This window comes from Musa acuminata, chromosome BXJ3-11, assembly GCF_036884655.1.
Source record: "Musa acuminata AAA Group cultivar baxijiao chromosome BXJ3-11, Cavendish_Baxijiao_AAA, whole genome shotgun sequence".
In the NCBI taxonomy this organism is placed as follows: Eukaryota; Viridiplantae; Streptophyta; class Magnoliopsida; order Zingiberales; family Musaceae; genus Musa; species Musa acuminata.
The window spans coordinates 2,144,741-2,161,717 of NC_088359.1; the positions used below are offsets into that span (position 1 = coordinate 2,144,741).

General features: G+C 39.0%; 3 protein-coding genes across 4 annotated transcripts; 2 read left to right on the plus strand and 1 right to left on the minus strand.

Annotated features, from left to right (window-relative positions):
• The first annotated feature begins 2,392 nt into the window (after positions 1-2,392).
• On the plus strand, positions 2,393-3,237 carry LOC103970276 (uncharacterized protein PAM68-like). The gene has a single exon (XM_009383993.3). The coding sequence runs from the start codon at positions 2,471-2,473 to the stop codon at positions 3,020-3,022; it is 552 nt and encodes a 183-aa protein (XP_009382268.2). The 5' UTR covers positions 2,393-2,470; the 3' UTR covers positions 3,023-3,237.
• Positions 3,238-3,288: 51 nt separating this feature from the next.
• Positions 3,289-4,324, minus strand: LOC135653187 (transcription repressor OFP8-like). Its single transcript, XM_065174830.1, has one exon. The coding sequence runs from the start codon at positions 4,102-4,104 to the stop codon at positions 3,445-3,447; it is 660 nt and encodes a 219-aa protein (XP_065030902.1). The 5' UTR covers positions 4,105-4,324; the 3' UTR covers positions 3,289-3,444.
• A 6,584-nt stretch (positions 4,325-10,908) lies between these two features.
• LOC103970274 (heavy metal-associated isoprenylated plant protein 39) lies at positions 10,909-12,481 on the plus strand. Of its 2 annotated transcripts, none has more exons than XM_065174828.1 (3): positions 10,909-11,215; positions 11,610-11,649; positions 11,805-12,481. In XM_065174828.1, exons 1-3 carry the CDS (start codon positions 10,946-10,948, stop codon positions 12,245-12,247), a joined length of 753 nt encoding a protein of 250 aa, XP_065030900.1. In that variant the 5' UTR covers positions 10,909-10,945; the 3' UTR covers positions 12,248-12,481. The 2 variants fall into 2 exon arrangements, with proteins under 2 accessions (XP_065030900.1, XP_009382266.2); XM_009383991.3 differs by having other exon boundaries at positions 10,914-11,215; positions 11,574-11,649.
• Positions 12,482-16,977: the final 4,496 nt, after the last annotated feature.

Consider the following 16,977-nt stretch of genomic DNA (forward strand, 5'->3'; position numbering starts at 1 on the left):
TTACAAATATCCAGAAGAAGTTTTCTAAAAGAAAAATAAAAAAAGTAGATAAAGAAATTTACAGTCATAATTACTGATTCTTACTCAGCAGTTGCTATTATCGATTACAAAAGCTCCTGATTTATTTTGTCTCTCAGGATAGATAATCCATGACAAAAGTTTGAATTAACAGTTCTCATCAACAACTACTGAAAGAAACTAAGAACTTAAACAAATGCTGCAGATCCACGAGATTGGAGATGCAAACCTTTTAGCCAAAGTTGATTCCTTGGCATGTCATCTCATCATTTGTAAGCAGCTTTTTGGCATCAGGAATGCCTTGGGAATGGAGCAAACAAATTTTCTTTTCCTCCGACGACGTTTACATTTTTGGGTGCAGATATGTTCTTTTGGGGAAGACGACTGTCACATGTACATTTTTTTACTTAAAAAAAAATGAGTCAGAAGAAAGAGAATGAGTATGAAAATGGGACTTTGAAGATGAAAGTTGAGAAGAAACTGTGGATCCCTCTCTACGTCGAATGTGAAGGAAAAACCTCAAAGAAAAAGATTGATTAGATAATTGTCATGTTGAAAATAAAATTTTAATAGTTTTTATAAGATACCAAATGTTTGAACTAATTTTTTTTATTATCTATAGTATTAACAAAAATGAAGTTAGTTTAGATGAGGAAGCAATAATAATCTTATACAAATTGAAGTCCTTATCATGAGGAAGCAATAATAATAAACTTAGTCATTCATTTATCTGTTAAATATAAGGCAATTGATCAAATTATTTGATTTTTTTGATATTATAGTTTATTATTTGAAATAATTTGGAGATACGATGTACACCATCTCGGTTTCATTACTTCATAAATTTGATAGATTTCAATAGTATGATAGACAACAATGTAATAGATACATATACTAATTATTTATGAAATAATAAGAAAACATTAGTAACCTATAAATTATTATTTCATAAATAATTCAAGGTACATGACCTGTATTATTTAGACAGCCTAGTAAAACTCATGTTATATAATAATAAAAATAAAGCATCAATATCTTTTTTGGTTATCTATAAGAAGATTTGGGAAAAGAGAACTATGATTCAATGTCTAATTTCAAATATATGATTCTGTGTAATATAAAATGTCAGTATACATGTTCAATTTTATAGAGAATATGACTCTTTAATTTTTTTTGATATTTTAAAATTGTATAGATGATTCAAGTTTTGGCCATTTGAGTATGTCATTTTCTATTTGTAATAGTAAAATGGGTAATACACTTTTTTTTCATTTAAAGTAAAATATCATACATTCATGTAATATTTTTTAACATTTGAACTTCTAATTATGTCATAAACACCTGGTAAAAATTTAGTCTTCAAAAATTATTTCCTTATATGTGATGCATTATTTTTTACCAAAATCCAAAAATAGTGCATCACATAATAGGACTTATGAAGATACTATAAAATTTTGAGGATACTTTTATATTGGATCCATATGAATATATTTCAATGTTTTTTATCTTATAATTTTTTCAGTATTTTTCAGAATTATTCACCTCTTACACAGTTTATCATTTTTTATTTTTCCTCAACATTCAAATATCCATAAAAATTTATGCACTCATGCAAATTCTTTTTACATTTAAGCTTCTAATTAGGTCCTGAGCACTTAATACAAATTTGGCTCTCAAGAAATATTTCCTTATATTTGATGCACTGTTTTTGGTCAAAATCCAAAAACAGTTATCAAAATACTTTAAAATTTTACAGATACTTTTCCATTAGATCCATCCAAATGGACATATTTCAATGTTTTTTTTTATTTTAGAGATTTTTTTGATATTTTTCTGAATTATTTAGTTCCTACACAATGTGTCTTTTTTTTCTATCTTTCTGAAATTTTCACAAAAAATTCATGTACTCATGTAATATTTTTTAATATTTAATCTTTTAGTTAGATCATAAATACCTAATAAAAATTTTACCCTCAAAAAATATTTTCTTATATATGATGTACTAATTTTAGCCAAGATTCAAAAATAGTGCATCATATAGCAGCACTTGTCAAAATATTCTAAAATTTAGATAATACCTTTGCATTAGACCAACATAGGCTTATTCCTTTTAATTTTAGAAATTCTTTTTATTTTTTAAATTCTTTTTAATTTCACAAAGCACAAGCCTCTGCTCGTATTTTAATTGGCATAAGAAGATCATCTTACAAAGAAGATTGTCACAGAACCTCACAAGATCATGTTGGCTCACATATAAGCAAACATGAGGATCAACTCCACCACCTTTGATATTTCATAGCACAAGGACAAAAAAATTCCACAGAATCAACGAAGATAAAAGAAACAAAAATATATCTAGTGAGGATAAGGCTGTACCATTGGTTTCCGAAGATAAGGTTGTCGATGATGCATCAAAGACTAGCCAAAAAGTGTGCTGTTCTTTAGGTGGACGATGGAAACTCTCCTGCATCAAGTAGGATTACCCTCACCTCCCCTTGCTGAAAGAGCTTTCCCATGGATCAGAAGCAGCTCAAACCTCGTACACCACACTAATCTTCTCCATGCACTGAGATCTTCAAAAAGAAGAGCAGCACGGCTGCAAGCCCAAGGGAGAGGCTTTGGTGTGTCTGTCTCAGATAGGAAGGCCAGGCCAGAAGAAGATGACGGCGTGTACCGCAGCGAAGAAGGGGACGACGAGATTCCACAAGTCGTGTTCGATAGGATGATACGACGCATACTGTTCTCTGTGGGGGCTCCAATGGCGTCCGGCATCGGAGTGCTGTATCTCGAAAGCTTTCTTAAGAAAAGCCAGCTATGGGAAGTACCGGGATGGCTGCCATTGCTGACCATCCTGCTCTCCTTCGGGACGTCCGCCTTGGGGATTGCTTATGGGACGCTATCCACTAGCTGGGATCCAAACAAGGAAGGAAGCCTCCTTGGGTGGGAGCAAGCTCGGAAGAATTGGCCTGAGCTGTGGAAGGACGAAGAAGACGAAAGCAAATGATCTGATGCCTCGAGCTACAATAGAATTTTCTCGACTGTAATCCATGTTTACTGTTGCTACTCTGTTCATGCAACACTCTAAATGACCTTCTTCTATGGTTGTTATGTCGGCCAAAATATAAGCATGACGATGAATGGATAGCGAAGGCCTTGCGAACTTATCTATGACTCTGTAGAATTACTTATATGATCAATGCAAATCAAATCTTTGGATTACTTGTGGAGTTGGCGTGTTCAAAATGCTGATAGTTGTGTGCTCAATACCAAAACGAATGAGATTTCAGGATAAAGAAGAGGAATGAGGACTGAAACAGTGAGGTGTTGGGCATAAATTGTGAGGTTTTAATTCGTTCTTTGAAGAACAAATTTAGGGAAGGAGAATTTTGCAGATACGACATTTAGCTGGTGCTCTGCGTCTGCGTCTCAGAAGCGGCGGCGAGTTCGAAGACTGGAATAGCCACGGCGGAGAAGATCGGGTGTTTGCTCGTAGCCGGAGAACACATATTGCCATACATCAGCGAACGCGCGGAGAATGGTGCCGTGGTGTCGCGGAGAGTTGAGGGCAAGGAACCGGCGGAGCAGCTCCCTCAACCCTGCACCGTCCACGATTTCCTCCTCGACGATCATATGCAGCATCGACCGCCGAAACTCACCGAGAGGATTCTCCGTCTCTTTCACCACCACGACGCCGTCCTCCGCCCTTCTCCCTCCTTGGCTGCTGCTACGACAGTTCACCCTCTTCTCTTCCTTTCCGCCGTAGACGCTCGAAGAAGCGTGGCTCCCCCAAGCCAACACGCTCTGCTCCAGCTCGTTGAGCTGGCGTAGAAGCTCGGGGAAGCTGGGCGTGCTTGCCGAGCTTTCCGTCTTCACCTCCGCATCATCCTCCTCGTAGGAGGAGGAGGTTTCGGATGTCAGGGTGAGGGTATCCGCAGAAGAGAAATCCCCGACCCTGGGCACCTGTGGCGGCGTCAACGTCGACTTGCCGCCCGAACTACCAGGCACCGAAACCGATTTGGAGTCAGTACAGCCGCAGGCAAGTGACAGAAACGAGCCACTTCTCCTCTTCTGCACGTTTGTACTCATCTTCTCTTTCTCTTCTCTTCTCTTCTCTTCAAGGTGTTCTGAAGACGAAATCACCACCCAGTATATCCGCCTCCAACTAGAAGCAGATGGTCGGTCCCCTCGTCAGAGTGTAACGTCGATATAGATTGGCCTGCAAGGATCAGTACATGCACACGCAGCTAAGCTCATGGAACTTTGCATGCAGGGAGACTTTTGTTGTGTGTGAGAAGGGGAGGAGGTCAGCGTTGAGCGCAGACAAAAAGATCAACTGTGGAGGAGTTCTTCGAGTGCCTGACAGCTAAGGTATGATCAAGCTGATGGGCATGTCCCAACCATCGAAGATGGCTGACGTATAGGGGGAGGAAGAAGAAGCCAAAGCAGAGAAAAATACAGGTATTCCGTATTTTTAGTGATATATTGGATGTCTATTTGGACATACCATTTGGGATGTCGGAGAACAGAACAAGATATGAAATCGATGTGTTTGCCTGTGATGTAATCCACCTCCGCCAATTGTTGGGACGATTACTTTTGTGAATACGTTCTCATTAAATCATTTGAATGAAATAAATTACTAGGATTGGGATCCTCGAGACAAAATCTAACTTAGATTTTGATCCATATAGTTTTGTTCTTTGGTCGACTCCATAATAGGTCTTATGAACCAACTTTTAAATGAATCTACAGAGAACTAAAGGCTTATATAGGCCGGCGGTTGGGTTTATGTGATAGATTATGTCCTCACACAATGATCAAAGATATGATGGAAACAAAATAAATGATGTGTAGTGACTCGAGAGACCAGCCGCTTCTTTGTTGCTTGTTTTAGGAAGTTTGATGGAACACGTTATATATGATATGGGAAGGTGTTGATTCGACACCAGACATAGCATAAATCAATATGATGAGACTGGGGGCAGTCGCAAGCAATCAAAGTACAGGAAGGAGAAGATGAGGATCAAATGAATTGAAGTGAGAAGGAGAGAAGTTTAAATTATTATGAGAGGATGAAGGGGTGACTTGCAACGTTGGAAAAGACACACTTGTATCGATGCATGAGAATCCAAGTTTAGTTTTGTGGGGATCTAATTAATATTATGCATGCGTCCCCACGACTTGGAGTTGTCACATCTTGGATTGAAACTCATCATGGTGATGAGCTCTGTGGGTTGGCAATATTGCAACTGTGGGTGTGACTGTTGGTGGTGGCGATCCTGACAGCAGCAATGATTACCGGCAAAAAATTATTCATCTTGATCAAAGCTCTACACAGATCGAGGAGCCCGAAGACATGATCGAAGTTAATCTGGTTGATTCAGATATCATTAGCGAGGGACAATCTCTTCGTGAAAAGAGCCTTACATATTATAGTTTAGTCCTATGTTACATGGAGAGTAAAAAAAACAAATTGAATAAATTTATAATCTTAGATTAGTCTATTATTATTAACTTAGTTTAGGTATTTTGAATCAAGAAATTAATGAAGTAATGTGATGGAACTATCGTTGTGCGAAGGAAGAAAGAAAGGATGCAAGTGTAATCTTTTTTCAATTAGTAGTAAAAAGGAACTATTAGTCTAAAATCAAATCAAATAAAAAAAAGAGAAATCAAGACACAAAGAAAAATTTTATTGAACTTCTAAAAAAAAAATACTTACGGATCTTAAATGATTCTTAGATTTAGACTTGAAAACTTGAGGCTTTTTTTAATTGATATACATATACGTACCACCTATTTATAGATATAAAATATAAGAGACTTTAATCTTATCTAATCTTATTTGAAATCTTCTAAAACATATTTTAAACTAAGAATATCTTATCTATAAAACTCTATGTAATCTTATTTAAAATATGAAATATTAATTTATGATCTTTCAAACTATATTTTAACTTCTTCACAATCCCAGTTAAAAGTATATTTTTAGAGATAAGTTCTAGTTTAATTGGAAGGTCATGCCCATAACTGCCACCAGGATTATATGTAAAAATATGATCTTGACAAAAGTGTTCTCTAAGGTATATGTGAATTTTACTAATACGGATCCTTTTTTATACTATCCGAAAATCTACCTGAATCAAGTTGCTCCGTTCAATAACTTCTAGAACCATCTGAAATACCTTTAGACTAAGATCCTGATCTAAGCTTCTTAGATGTAAGACCACTAAAATCTCTAACTGGACTTCGTATAGAAAGCACAACATCCATACAATGATCAAATTCAAGAATAGACTTGTGCAAATTAAAAATGGTATTAAATTCCTCATGGAAACCAACCGGAAATGATCTGAATCTTTCATCTAGCAAAGGCCTAAAACTATCTTTAGGCGATCCATGAGCAAAAGTGGAATCATGTATGCCATCAATTTAAAATTTTTTCGGAATCTCCTTAGCTTTAACACCTATGGCTTCATCAAAACAAGTAGACTCAAAATCATCAATTGATTCAAAAAAAGAAATAGTGACATATGTTTACATTATATGTGTTGGTTTGATAATTATTTTTTTTTATCTTCTCAGTGTTGGATTTTTCTCTTCACGAACATCATTACTCTGCCTATTGCTTTGCTCTATCATTGATAACGAAGAAATAATAGGAATAGATATAGATGAGGAAGGAGATGAGCCAAAATCCATAAGAGTATTAGATAACAAAGGAATCTCAACCACAGGTTTTGCACATGTATTACTTTCATTATTGTGATTGATATTTAATTCTTTTATATTATAAAGAAACTTGATTTTATTAGGACAAAAAGGAACATAATTTTCAATATTAATTGCATTTGTAACATAGAAGAGAACATGATATACACTCTTTAATATAATAGGATCATTGTCTTTATACGATATTATGATTGTATCTTCCTTTTTTACTTGATGAACAGTATTATCTATCATGATAATTACATCATTATCTTCATATCGATAAAGATTGGTGAATTTGATACATCAATAATGGGATGATAATCACGTCCTAAATCAACAATTTAGTCATTTTCAAAATTGATAGATATCATGGCCTTAGTAGTTTCAATCATAAAACATTTGCCCCAATCTTCATCAGTAGCATTAAAACAATCTTTTTTATTTATAATATTTTCTTCTTTAATCTTCACATGATAGTTGTTCTTAATATGGCCTAACTTGCTACATTTATAACACTTGATCTTCTTTTGATTTACACTATTATTCGAATAAGACTCTTACTTGTTATTAGCATCATCATTTTTCTCTTTATCTTCATCATTACTCTTTTTTTATTTGTAAAACGAGCATCGTCATCTCCCCCTAAAGTAGAAAATCCTATCATTTGACGAGCTAGGGATTCTTGAGAATCAAGAAGATTTCGTAACTCTACTAAGAATGGCCGTTGAACGCATCCTTGAAATGATATACCATAAGGAATATATTCTTTTCAAGAACCACGAATAATATAGCATTTCATTCAAGCATCAGAAATAGGTTCATTTGGATCTAAGAGTGATATCTCTTAACATAAATTTTTAATCTTAAAAAAAATTAAGAAACTAAGAGATCACCTATTTATCAAATCATTATCAAAATACTTAGTCGAGCCATATTCTTTTTGTTAAGCAATGTATTAAGAGTGATCTAAATATCTAAAGTTGATTTGCAATCAATAATATCTTCAAAGATATCATGAGAAATAAATCTTTTTAATACAAATTCAACTTTTGCATTTAAAATCCTTCATCTTTTCATGACATCTTCATCTACAGCATATTGTGCTGTTGTTGTATTATCACCAATCATATCTCATAGATCTTCTCCTATAAGATAAGACTCCAAACAAATCTTCTAGATCTTATTGTTAGATTGATTGAGAAGTTCAATACTAAATCCATCAACTTTACTATAATATTTCATAGTCGAAAAAAGATTATCTTCTTCACTAAGAAGATCTTGAAAATACAGATTATCACTGTTGTGACTCTTATACCATATGAAGAAAGGGAGGATCACATGGAGTTACGATCCTTTCTCAAATACTACTAGCCCAAGATCAAACTAAATAGAAAAAGAAAAAACCAAGATGAAAAAAACTTTTCAAAAAGAAAATTATTTATAGATCTGGAACACGACTCTTAAACTTGAATACTTGAGGCTTTTTTTAATTGGTCTATATATATATTATAACATATTTGTAGATATAAAATATAATTGGTCTATATATATATATATATATATATATATATATATATATATATATATATATATATATATATATATATATATATATATATATATATATATATATATATATATATATATACAACTCTGTCTAATCATATTTGAAATCTTTTAAAATATATTTTAAACTAAGAATTTCATATTCCTAAAATTTTATCTAATCTTATTTAAAATATAAAATATTAATTTATGATCTTTCAAAATATACTTTAACTTAATAGACAAGGGTTTTATTTTGAACTATATTATCTACATAATTGAATGAAATTTTAATATTTTGGAAGAGAACACTCCAAAATGATTATCCGAATTTTAATACGGCAGGACCAACTTAAAAATTACCAGTAGCAGCTACTAACCATTTTTATGTGCAGTTGGATCTTCTTGCAGGATAGCTACTAACCAATGCGTCGCGTATGGCTTTTGGTAAGCTTAGTATTTGATAAGGTGGCCTGAAGGGCCCAAAGTTTAGTAGGATGTCATTTGATTCTGTGGCATCCTTTGGCAGAGGAGCAAATAGGCATTTATAAGGACACTATTATCTAATATTACCTTTGAATTTTAGCTGCCTTTGCATTCGCTCTTGAATCTCTCTGCACGCACTCCGAGCAAAAGTGGAAATCACTTTTTCCCACCTTGTCCAGATGCTTTAAAAGCTGTGTGTGGCTTAGATCATACGCTATCAGAGGGAGAATGGTGACCGGACGTCCACCGAACTGAGGAATGAGGAGGCCATGGCAGGACCGAGAGAAGAAAATGTGTAGGCCTACTGTTCCAACTTTTGGGTAAAAGATGAAGAAGCTCTTTTGTGCTGTAAAACTAGTCTGCTTGAGGCTTCCTATAATTTATGCCTACTTTGTTATTCTTCGTTTTACTTCTGTGCTATAAAAATGATTTTTTTTTCTTTCGCTTTTAGCATCATTTATGAATAATTTTTTCTTACTAAATCCTTCGTTATATGTCCAAACTTTGATACTATTTATCATGATCTAATTTAATGAGATAATTGAACCATTAATTTGATGATAATATATACATAGAAAGATAAATATAATTATTGAATAAACTTTATTAAAGAAGTTTTAGTGAAGAAGCTTAAATACATTAACATATTCCTCTCCAATTAGGAGGAAGAATTTCTCTCAACAGAATAAAGGATAGAGCCTCTTAGGAATTTGGCTACAGCGACGTTGGTCGTTGGCCGAAGACAAGGGGTTGGCCGAAGGCAAGAGCAATGCTTCATTTTTCTCACTCTGATATCAAAATAATAAAAGATAAAAATAATTTTCTCACTCTGATATTAAAATAATAAAAGATAAAAATAATTATTGAAGAAACTTTATTGAAGAAGTAAAGAAACTTAAATATATTAATATGTCTCTTTCCTATTTATATAGATTAGGAGAAAAAATTTATAGTCGAAGAAATCTAACGTATGATTCACGCAGAATCTATCATCGCAACTATTTGACTTACAGTCACCTCCCAACAAGTCAGAGTTACTATTGGAATATGCCAACATCATCCACAGTCATGACTTAGGTGTCCTGCACATGGAGGCCGTCTGTAGGATTCCGACGGTCTCCATATGGTCAAACCTCCTTTAACATGCCTTCTTCTTTTCTTCTTCTTCTTCTTCTTCTTAGCAGGTGGTGAAGGTAAAAGAAGTGGGATCCAAGTTATCACGTACCATACAAGTCGATCTCCGGCCTGTGACGGTGGCTTGCCACCCCCACCCCCACTGCACATATGTGAGCCAGCTGAAGGCTTCAATGACGGAACTCACTCTCGCTTTAATGAAACTTGCCGTCGATGTCCCCGCATCAGATCTTGATGACAGTGCAGCACATTGGATCAATTACTCTGTCGATTGCCACTCGGAAGAGTTCTTCCTATACTTAATTCATATCCATCCATTGTCCGATCATGCGTATAGATTAATATACCACTTCCTGCATATCCATGTTTGTTGAGAGTCAAAGAAACTCTTCGTTCCAAATCCATTTGATTCAAGAAAAGCAAAGCCATGTATGTTGATGCTGATGAATTAGGCTTAAGGCAGTCTGCGTCTCTCTTTTTAGACTGAAGGATTCTTGTTTTACATCCGTCAGCTTCACCAAAGCTTTTAAGGGTGTAAAATTCTGACCGTTCAGTGTGCAATTGCTTTGTGTTCTTGTCTTTCTGCCTCATCTCCATGTCCTATTTTGTTGTCCTCCTACAACAAATAATACACTCCTGTGATTGCGTTTTAGGCAATGCCTGCCTCTCTCTCTCTCTCCGGTATAGTGCTTCAGCAAGACGTGGGAGACCATCTCGCTTCGAGTGCCGGTGAAATGCTCGACCTTTCCTGGTTTGGGACGAAACTTCTTTCGCTCTATACCCTATTCCGTTCCGACACTGTGGCATCCCAATAGAAAGTCCCATTCGGGCTTACCCAACGAAGCCACTTCCGAGCCTTCAAGGCGTATAAAGTACAAGTATGCTGCTAAAGCTTTCTGGCGATATGCCCTCTGTAGAACCGTGTCAAGCTAAGGATGGAGTGATAATTGAAGAGATGCATGACGAATGAGAGAGAAGGAGAGAATAAGAAGGCTTAGCAAGAGAACGATCCAGACCATGCCATCGTCCACCAACCTTGCAGAATAGGATGACGAATGAGGTGACAAGGAGGTACCTTTTTCTCGCTCCACACCACGCAAAATACAGTCGCCCCCCCTATAATTCTCCCGTTCGTGTCGCTCCATTTTGCGTAGGAGACCTGCCTACTTGGATCCCCATCACCGTTTCCTCTGCCGCCTTTCCCTTCCCTTCCTTGGATCACTTTTCTTCTTCTCCAAACAAATACCTCCACCCCTCTCTGCCTCTCCTTCTCTTGGTCATTCGCATCTGCAGTTTGTGGCTGCTTCAAGGGATGAAGGTGAGATGTATTATTTTTTATGCATTTTGGATTCCTTCCTCCTGTCCTGATGATGGCTCGCTAATTTTTATTGGATTCCGCCATCGTATTCTTGGGGCCTCTCGTAGATCTTCTGATGTTGTGAAGAGGAATCGTCCCGTTTATTCTTGTAGAATGATTCTGATGGAACTTTTCATTTTCTCTCTTCTTTTGAGAGAGAAAAGCTTTCATCTCTATCTTCGTCACTAGAGATCTTTAATTCTGATGGTTCAATCTCTGAAGAGTTTTGTTTGGTTACATCTCTTCCAAGTCTATGAGTAGGCGACAGAGTTTAAGCCTCTAATGTGATCATCCATTCATTCATCGGTATGACTTGTAGAAAATTGTGTTGAAATTGGACTTGCATGATGATAAGGAAAAGCAGAAGGCCATGAAGACTGTCTCTACCCTTCAAGGTATCGTATGCTCCACCTTTTCGCTCTCGTAGCGTATTCTTTGTTTCTTGTAAGTCAATTTCCATTAATTTAGATATCAGAATTCACTAGATAAAACAGAGTCCATTCAGTACAGAAGCTAGAATGACTGCTTCGCATCATACTGTATCGAACAGGGATCGATTCCATTGCGATGGATATGAAAGAGAAGAAGATGACGGTGATCGGTTCCGTCGATCCCGTGAGCGTCGTGAGCAAATTGAGAAAATTCTGGCACACCAACTTAGTCTCAGTTGGACCTGCGAAGGAGGAGAAGAAGGAGGAGCCTAAGAAGGAGGAGCCTAAGAAGGAGGAACCCAAGAAGGAGGAAGCCAAGGAGGAGCCCAAGAAGGAGGAACCCAAGAAGGCGGAGGAGAAGAAAGAGGAACCCAAGAAAGAGGAGAAGAAGGAAGAAAAGGAAGAGAAGAAAGAGGAGCCCAAGAAGGAGGAGAAGAAGGAGCCCCACGACCAAATGATAGCGGACATGGTGAGAGCATACAAGGCCTACAACCCTCACATGACCACCTACTACTACATGCACAGCGCCGAAGAGAATCCAAATTCTTGCAGCATCCTGTGATCATCGTCGCGTCTCCAGAAAAGAACCAGAAAAGAAGAAGAAGAAGATGGCATAATAACTCCGTGGGGCGATTTCCCTCGACGACTCTGTGGAGTGACTAGTCGAAACTCTGCTACTTGGCTTGAAGCAAAGTGTGTGTAACGTATTCGAGGTGGCCCTGTACATATGGCTATGTGGTGATGATGATGATGATGATATGGGCAAATAAAGTGATCAGTTTTGATTCCTTGTCAATTTCTCCCATAAAATTTTGACATTATTACATGTATCTGAAGAGGGTTTTGGACCTCATTCTTGATCTCGATGGCATATCTTTGTCATGTCGTTCGACTTGAATATCCTGTAGGAGTTTGACTATGAAACATTTGATTCTATGGTTGGCTGCTTGAGACCTCCTGTTACTTCTCAGCATCATGTTCTTCTTGCTCCACATGCAACATCATGCACGAACGTGAAGATGGTGATTGCTGCATCAGCTTGAAGACATCCTCCCAATATCCTAATCAGGATGGCAACATCTACAGTTAGAGACTGCAGAATATGCTATGAACACCCTCTCACCAAAACCATCTTTCAATAAATACGACTGAAGAATGTCGAGGGACACCAGCAGTCAAACTTGGATGAAGCTAAATGGCAGAAGCCTCCAGAATGCCATTTAGGTAGGATCGGCTTCCAGGGATATCCATAAATCATGTCACGCACAGAAAACAACGTACTCCTTCAGTGTTGATTGGTGATCCGCCGAGTCTTTGACTCTGTGGCAATCTACTGTTGCATAACGCATTCCAGAGACATTTGTCCTCAGCCCACCGAAATGACAGCACTTTAATCCAAGAGACATTTGTCCGACTGGATTGAAGGACTGATCGAGACTAAAGAGGAATTCGCAAGCTCTACGACTCTCGACGAATCTTTCACTTGACCGAGTTAGCTAGCTTTCATCTGCCGAAAATAATCCTACAGAGTACGTTTCCTCCCTGTCGAAGTTGTGACCTGTGCCCATGATGTGCTTGGAGAAATGCTAGTGTCACTCGTGGCCTAAACAATACAGGGCGGGACGGGCACACTAGCACCGATGATTTCGTTGCAGCTCTCTCCAACTAATCCACTGTCCACAGCAAAGCATTTAGTGGGGTGACTCGGATGATTTGACCCACAAAGTACAAGCGTCCAAAAGTATCCAACGTGGAAAGGCTCATCTCCCTTATTATCTTCGAGCACCGTGGGGCCGTTGGGTGATAGCTGTGGGTCGCTGACGGCGTTAACAAGACAGGCTAATGGCTCAGGTCCTTCGCGGGCCCAAGAGAAGCCTTTCAACTGGATTCCCCTTTCCATGGCCGGTGGATACGCGGTTGTCCTATATGTGGACGCCTACTGGCCGAGAAGAAAAGCTTGGCATGGTGATGATCGGAAACGTCCTATCAATTTGTAGCGCAAGTGGTATCTGAACCATACTGTAATGGAGTAAGTCGCATGTTCCAGGAACTCAAAAAGCTGCTGTTTATTTCCATAACGCGTCAGGTGATGCACACCCCACCTAATTCTCGCACTAACATTGATCAAACCTGATCAGTCATGCCGGGATGCATAGGAGATTTATCAGCCCTGCACTCCACCAAACTAGAAATCCAGGCTTTTTTGCGATCTATCTTATTGGGTTCTTCCTAAAGAACTGTAGGGCTGACACTGATCCATTGGGTTAGGCCGATGTACCAGATTCTATGCACAAGACTACAGAATTTGAGACCTTCGAATCACCACATCGCTGGGCTCCGGAATTCTGAACTGGGTCTCCGCCATTTCGTCGAACAGTTACGATCAAGCGGAAGGCCCAATGAGATGTGTCGCCAATCAACTTCACGTCTCTTTGGGTCTTTTGTCGTCGATGGACCACTGTAAAATACATACTTTCAGGTGGTAAGAAATGATTCACTGAGGCTCATTATTAAAGGCACTGGTAAAGCTCCCCCCCGGCAACAGTTCCGTGTCTTGGTCTCCAGAATGAACAGCGATCTCGCTTATGCTTTTGGGAAGATGGCTCGAAAGCTGTACCTCAACTGAGCCACCTCATGTGCGTAGATCGGAGAGGCCGACAGGAAAATCCAACTCAGTCTCGGGCAACGCGAACCTCCACATCTGGCTATGTGAGGGTAGGATAAATTAGGATCCCCATGCCCTTGCCGGTCCAACGCGGAGTAGTAGAGATGAACGCCAGAGGTAGATGCTACTCCCAAGTATACTACGTAGAACTGGAGGAACAGTGATGTACGTGGGAGGGATTGATTTGATGCGAGCCCCGATAACTCTCAATGAACATGGTCATGGAGACCGGTACAAGGACCACATGGAAAGCTCCACTGAGCGGGATCACGTGGTTCCCGGCCATATTGTCCTCATCAAACAGCCCCAGTGTTGGTGGGGGGGCGGGGAGGGTCCCGACGTGGATTCCAAAGGGGGGAGGGGGGAGGGAGTTGTGAGTTGTGTTACTAAACTGTGTAATTAAGACATGCTCAAATGGAAACAGTACATGGACCATGTCCTTGGAGGACCTGCCAAGCTAGCCAGCTCAAGCTTTTCAAACTCGGCATGACCCCGTGGCTCCTTCAAACCAACTTCACCACCTGATAACTATGCCGATGGCGTATTGCTACAGGATGCTCTCCCGTTTTGATCTTTAGATGCTTGTGCTTGGTTTTGTTTGTCTCACCTGGTGGCGGTCAGAGGAGGAGGTGTTGTGTGTTCTTGTTTTGTCTTCGACATGGCCAGTTATCCTCTAACAAAGAAACAAAAAGGCTATAGCGTTGCAGGCGCGCCCGGAACTTAGCCTTTTTGCTTTTGAGCAGACGAGAGACCATAATTGTGAACTCCCGTGGCCGGCCAGATATCTATCTCCCCTTACCTTGACGAGTCGTCCTGGTGACATCGACCCTTCCTTGGCTCATGACCCAATCCCAAGCAAGTCAGATAACTCTGCACCCAACACAACCACAGAATATATTGGCATTTGCCGCATTAGAATCTTTCTCTCTCTCTGTCTATCTATCTATCTATCTATCTATCGCGCACACATGCACCCCACATGCACGAGGACGACACGAGCATGCATTAGCAGAATTATTTATAGTCGCAAGTTGCACAGTGATTTCTCCTAATCAATGTCGCAGTGGAAACGGCTGTAGTTTGGACCACCGGGAGAATGTCAGTTGTATTGTCAGCCTCATATTCTTTCTCTCTCTTTCTCTTTCTCTTTCTTAGTCTATTGTTGTCTCGTTAAATTGTTACATAAGGAACATCGTGTATTATTATTATTATTGGTTCATATTAGGTGTGGCTTGAATGCCATTGCCGACATTTCTCGAGAAGAAATCTTACTTTGAAAAAGAGAAAGAAATCATCTGGATCATGTCGAGATTTGGTAATACCAAGTGACCCTGGAAATGTATTTGGGGTTTAATACGTCGTAATATAAAAGCTTGAGATATTTAGGTTACAAACACTACAACTCCATCTACTGCTATGACATTGGAAATGTGTTAGTAATCAATTAGTAAGTGGATCACCACCTCTAACTTGCTTCACTTCTTTCCTATGGCTCCTTTCTTCTACTAAGTCGGATACCACGAGTAGATGACAAGAAAGCTGAGGGACCCCTTTTCCGTTAAGGATTCCGATCCAAGTTTACTCTTAAAGTATTACCATCCATTCGTGTAACATGAAGAAGGCAACGACAGCCCCACCCATTTCTAGTCCTGCAATAACCCATGTCAACTCTCCAGTCTTTCGACAAGGCAACTATGAATTAGTGCGATGTTCTTTTCATGTGCACCGTTGTTCTATCATCTCTTTGTCATAGTACGTGGAGTGCAGGCTAAATCCTTTGTGTTGAATGTGACTGCTCTTTCTCCTTGGTTTCTCTTTCACCTGGTGTGCTGGGAACTTTCCTTTCTGCTACTTGGTCTGAGCAACACAAATAAAGCAAATCATCATTGTAGGTTAATCAACGAACTATTAGCTTATGGGTGGGCTAAATCTTTTTTGGTTGTTCTCACATACAACACAAAGAAGACCTGTGATGATTACGACAATTTTTACTTGGAAGAATAAACTTCATGTTCAATGCAAAGCACTCGTTACATTTCACAATGGCGCCTGACCTTTTCTCAGAGTTCCACTGCCGGACAAGTTCATGTATTCCAAAACGTCAATAAAGGAGAATGCACTGGAGACTGAAGTTGACATGCAGCAGGACCTCTGCTGGAAGCCAAAGGATAATGCCCGGCCGGCCGATGCTCCCTTAGTTTCTCCATCGCAGCGACGTTGACAAGAAGAACCACGAGAATATTGTTAAACGTGATGACATGACCTGTGTCCTTCGACTAGGTCACCTAAGCGTCTCATTCCCATCCATATGTTCCTCTCAGGATGCACATGGCTGCTACAGGAAAAGTAGTAACCTCATTTTTGCCAGACGAATCAAGTGGAAGAGTTCTTCGAGGAAGAACATTGATGAGGGGGGGGAATGATCTGAGCTGTATTCCCCGCAGATCAGATTGGGGAAGCTTTGTATTATTAGATGTCCTCGGCATGGCAAGTTGACTTGATGTTACAGGAAGCCCACAAGAGCCCTCAAAATAATGCAGTGCCATGTGCCGCTGGCCTTGCGATTGGATATGATTGCGCCGTGGTTCTTCGCGTTGGACTCTCCAGAATAATTCTCGCTCGCACAC

Bases quoted from the DNA above. Each gene is read 5' to 3' on its own strand.
- LOC135653187 (XM_065174830.1), bottom strand. From the start codon at position 4,104: ATGAGTACAAACGTGCAGAAGAGGAGAAGTGGCTCGTTTCTGTCACTT.
- LOC103970276 (XM_009383993.3), top strand. From the start codon at position 2,471: ATGGAAACTCTCCTGCATCAAGTAGGATTACCCTCACCTCCCCTTGCT.
- LOC103970274 (XM_009383991.3), top strand. From the start codon at position 10,946: ATGACGAATGAGGTGACAAGGAGGTACCTTTTTCTCGCTCCACACCAC. The intron at 11,216-11,573 runs GTGAGATGTATT...TATGACTTGTAG, and splicing joins GGCTGCTTCAAGGGATGAAG to AAAATTGTGTTGAAATTGGA. The intron at 11,650-11,804 runs GTATCGTATGCT...TGTATCGAACAG, and splicing joins GACTGTCTCTACCCTTCAAG to GGATCGATTCCATTGCGATG.